The sequence below is a fragment of the Carlito syrichta genome, unplaced genomic scaffold (assembly GCF_000164805.1).
Source record: "Carlito syrichta isolate Samal-C Ts95f unplaced genomic scaffold, Tarsius_syrichta-2.0.1 Scaffold304751, whole genome shotgun sequence".
Lineage (NCBI taxonomy): Eukaryota > Metazoa > Chordata > Mammalia > Primates > Tarsiidae > Carlito > Carlito syrichta.
In genome coordinates, this window is record NW_007248847.1 from 167810 (window position 1) to 172552 (window position 4743).

Below are 4743 nucleotides of genomic sequence, written 5' to 3' on the forward strand. Positions count from 1 at the left end.
AAAAAAAAAAAAAAAAAAAAAAAGAAGAACACAGTGAGAAAACAGATGTCCCTGAAACAGGAGTGGGCCCTCACCAGACACCGAATAATCTGCCAGCACCTTGATCTTAGACTTTCCAGGCTCCCGAACTGTGAAAAATAGATGTGTGTTGTTTACAAGCCACCCAGCTCATGACAGTGTGTTGTAGCAACCCTTCCAGATGGACACAGACCATCACCGAGAGGCCGAGGCAGCCTGTCTCTGAGCTTTTCTTCTAAAAGCCACCTCTGCTACTGCGCTGACCACCAGGCCAACGTGTCCCCAGGAACCTGGAAACATAGGAGTCTCAACCATGTTCTCCCCTCTCCCCCTCTGAGCGGAAGGGGCGGTACAGCCTGGAGACAGAGGGGTCTCTACAATGTCCTTCCCCTACCCACTGAGCAGAAGGGGTGGTAGAGTTCTGTTGAGGGGAGCTGAGAGGACCCTGGGAAGAAGGGCCCCTCACCGTGTCCAGGGAGGGAGCCAGCCATCCCTTTCCCTCCAGTACTTTCAGCTTCGAACCCGCAGCTTCCACCTGGACCACGACGCCTTCTAGCACCATCTCCAGCTGCAGAACTCTCCTTGCAAGCCTGTTCAGGATTTGAGAGAGGCCAGTGGAGCAGAACTATGTCTGGGGTTTGGGTGTCTGCAGGGGCAGGGGCAGGGGCAGAGAATGGCATGTGTCTGGGCCGGAACCAGGAAGGCAACACCCAGCCTTGCAGGGAGAATTAAAGGGGTGCAGGGGCTCTCCCTGGGCCAGGACAGGGAATTGGAAAGCTGTGGAAGAAACTGAGCCTGGGATATTACAAACGTGGTCGCCCTGGGCCCTGGCTGCACGTACAGGTAGAATTCTTCTGCCGAAACACAGCCTCCTGCTCTGGCGGCCCCTGGGCCCGTCTCGCCCTGTGGGCCACCCACTATGGACCAGCCCAGGTTCTCGATCTCGGCGTTGAGAGCCACCTGCTCAGAAAACCAGAGGTCAGAGGCGGGGAGAAAGTGACTCTGGGAAGTCATCAGCTCCTCCTGTGTCATCTGCTCAAGGGGCTCTCAGGACCGCACCTTGAGTTCAGTGCCTGTTCCCCTTCCCTCCCAGACTCTGGAGACAGCAGGGTCAGGGTGGTGGTGCTGGACCAACCCGTGGCGGGGGAGTCACCTCCCAAAGAAACACATCACAAGCTCCTGAAAGCCTTGATCAAAGAGCTGGTCACCAGAGGCCAGCTCATTCAGGGAGCCGAGGGGCCGTTCTAGGATTCCTAGTGCCTTCTCTCTAGGCTGTGGTCACCCTACCCTTGGCTTTTGGTCCACACTGGATAGGGATGGAGCGGGCAGAGGAGGGGCAGCAGGGTCAGGGTTGGAAAATCCCAAGGAGAAGGCAAGTCCTCCCAGGGCACTAGTAGGGATTCTTGGGCATTCAGTCCTCCCCACCCCCACCCCAGGACTGCGTTTTGGAGCAATAGTTCTCCATCTTGGCTCTGCCTTGGAGTCACCTGGGGAGTATTAAAAAGTACTCATGGCCAGACGTGATGGCTCACACCTATAATCCCAGCACTTTGGGAGGCCAAGGTGAGAGGACTGCCTGAGCCCACGGGTTTGAGACCAGCCTGGGCAACATGGCGAGACCTCATCTCTACAATAAATCAAAGCATTAGCTGGGTATGGTGGCGCGTGCCTGTAGTTCCAGTTACTTGGAAGGTTGAGGTGGAAGGATCGCCGGAGCCCAGCAGATAGAGTCTGCTGTGGCCGTGAGCGTACCACTGCACTCCAGCCTGGTGGCAGAGTGAGACTCCAACTCAAAAAAAAAAGTACTCATGACCGGGTCCCACATTCAGAGATTCTGATTTAATGGCTCTAGGGTGCTGAGGTGTTTTAAAGGCTCCCCAGGGCTCCGGGTGTGCCAGGGTGGAGAGGCTGAGTACTCTCCTTACTCTCCCCTACCCCTCACCCCTAGCCGCTCACCCTCTCCTCCTCTAAGTCCTGGCACATCTGTTTTTGCTCTTTCTGGTCCAGAACGCCATTCCCGTCTTGGTCAAACCTGGCGAAGGTAGCTTTGAGCTCAGTGACCTCGTGCTCTGCGTGTCCCAGTCTGAGGAGGACAGGGTGGTGACATGACTTCCGCCCTGTCGTGGCTGTGGCCTCTCAGGAGTGGACTCTCCACTCTTGCTAGACTCTGGCAGGGGTCTTGCTTTCTGGGAAAGAAGGATCCCCAAAGTCTAGCAAGCTTGGACCTATTTCTTCATTGCTTTTTTTTTTTTTTTGAGTTGGGGTCTCACTCTGTCGCCCAGGCTGGAGTGCAGTGGCTCGTTCACAACCACTGCAGCCTCGACCTCCTGGGCTCAGGCGATCCTTCTGCCTCAATCTCCCAAGTATCTGGAACCACGGGCACACACAACCACACCCAGCTAGTTTTTTAAATTTATTGTAGAGGTGCGGTCTTGTTGTGTTGCCCAGGCTGGTCTTGAACTCCTGGGCTCGAGCAGTCCTCCTGCCTTGGCCTCCCAAAGTGCTGGGCTTACAGGCATGAGCCCCTACACCCAGCCTTCTTCCTTCCCACCGCACTCCTGACTGGGCCCCTCCGCACTCCTGACGTGTGCCCTCCTGTGGGGATTACTACAGGATCTCTTTGCCGCTACACAACCTGCCATTCCCGGCTTCTCCCTCCATCCTCCATAATACAACCAGAGCAATCCGTCTTTCTGATATGCAGGCCTGAATAGATCCCTCCCTGCTTACAATCCCCTCAGGGTTCCTGGTTCTTTGGGCAGTGGTGGTGTGTTTGAGGCCTTTCCCATGGTGGCCCTCGCCCATTTTTGTGGCCTCACCTCCTGCGAGGACCCATCCTTTATTCTGAGGACTAAGCCTGACCTTTCTTCCCCCCTCTAACCCAAATTCCACCATACCCAACTAATTTTTTGATTTATCGTAGAGATGAGGTCTTGTCAAGTTCAGGCTGGTCTCGAACCTATTGGCTCAGGCAATCCTCTTGCCTCCGCCTCCCAAAGTGCTGGGATTATAGACATCTGCTACCATGCCCAGCCAAATTCCTAACTAAAAGGCTTGGGGAGGCTAGGTGAGGTTTTGTGGGGTGGGGGTGCATACAGCAATAGGAAACTCTGATAGTACATTGGTTCTAAGTGTTCCCCAAAAAGGTCCAGAATGTTTGAGACCACAGTCTGAGGCCTTCAAACCAAGGGCACGATTCTGAAGGTCAGGACCCATGGGCAAAGGCCAGAAGCCTGGAAGTCAAGATCAGAGGCCCACGACCAAGGCCAAAGTCCTGCAGGCAGAGGGAGTGAAATTGAGGGTCAGAGACTAGGGACCGTGTCAGGGGAAGGCGGGGCTCTGGCAGCTCACTCTCGCAAGGTGCTGTTGAAATCCTGGAACTGGGTCTCCTGCTCCCCGCCCTGCAGGACCTTCTGCACGTCCGAGACCCGCTCCTTCCACAGCCGCAGCCTCAGGAGGGTCTTGCTGTAGCCCTGAGAGAGAGCGGAGACAGGCGCCGGTTCCCACAGCGGGGTTCTTTGCCGTCCTGGCCCCGCCCCACCCACAGGCAGCCGGCTTCCAGCGACACAGCACCCAGGGCACAGTGAGGAACAGACCGAGACATGGCGCCAGGGACTTGGACTTGGGCCCCAATGCCGACGTGCGGCTCCGGGGAACCGAGAACAGGGGTCACCTGTTTCAGCAGGTCAGACAGCTGCAACTCATCCTTCTGTCCTGCTAGCTCCTCCTTGACCTCTGAGTAAGTGTCATTGATGATGGCCAGGAACATGTTCTGGAGAAAGAGGCATAGGTCCTCACCCCCAGGCCCCTGAAAACCCTGAATCCCGTCACCCCATTCTCGTCCCAGCTGTGCTCTCCAGGGGCCAGTGCCCTTGACCCTGACCCTGCCGCCCCGCTCCCCACCCTCAGGGTCTCAGAGCCCAGCCTCTCAGCACGGTTCTGCTAGGCACGGGTCGTGCTTCCCGTCAACTGGTATTCTCACTCTCACCCGTGACCTTCCTGATCACAGGGATACCCCAGCTCAGGCCCCAGGCCTCCCAGGGAGGACCTGACAGTTACCGAAGCCAGGAGTCGTTCAGGGCAAGCGCACTACCAAGTTATCACCACCATCTGCCCCAGTGATGTTTGTACCCCCGGTCACTGATCAAATAAAGACACTTGCTGGCCTCGTGGGTACAAATCAAATCCAGATCTTTCGGGCTGCTAGGGAGAGAGGACAGCTGCCAAGCAGTGGCAACGGCAGTCAGCAAGAGGTCCCAGAGCAGGGGCGTCCTGGAGAGCAGCCTAGAAGCTGCTCCCCATGAGGCAGGTGCAGCTGCTTCCCATGAGGCACTCCTCTCTCCCTTTCCTCCCTCGGAGGGTGGGGTGTGATTTCACCGAGGGGGTCTGCGGGTTCCTTGTGCTCGGCAAACTGACTGTCCTGGCCACGCGGATCACTTCAGCCACGCTTAGGAGCACTGGAAGTCCACCCCCAGCCGCTCCCCCTGGAGCCCGTCCTAAAGCTCCACCCTGCAGGCTCTCTGCTCCCTCACCCCCCAGGGAGACCCTTGCCCCTCAGGGAGACCCTCACCAGGAGCACAAAGAAGACAAAGAAGACATAGGTGACGAAGTAGACGGGGCCCAGGACGCGGTTGGCGTTGTCGATTGCATTGTAGTCAAAGTCCCCGAGGATGATCCGGAACTGAGTGAAGCTGAGAGGCCCGGTCTGGGCTTCACCCAGAGCCT

The 4743-nt window shown here is 57.0% G+C and overlaps 1 protein-coding gene across 1 annotated transcript in view; it reads right to left on the reverse strand.

The window, feature by feature from the left end:
• PKD2L1 (polycystin 2 like 1, transient receptor potential cation channel) overlaps positions 1 to 4743 on the reverse strand; it is a 38917-nt gene that overhangs the window by 1538 nt on the left and 32636 nt on the right. Inside the window, 6 exon segments of the mRNA XM_008060871.1 lie at positions 485 to 608; positions 860 to 978; positions 1975 to 2101; positions 3370 to 3491; positions 3692 to 3790; positions 4589 to 4709. Of these exon segments, the coding sequence (XP_008059062.1) occupies positions 485 to 608; positions 860 to 978; positions 1975 to 2101; positions 3370 to 3491; positions 3692 to 3790; positions 4589 to 4709 (712 nt within the window).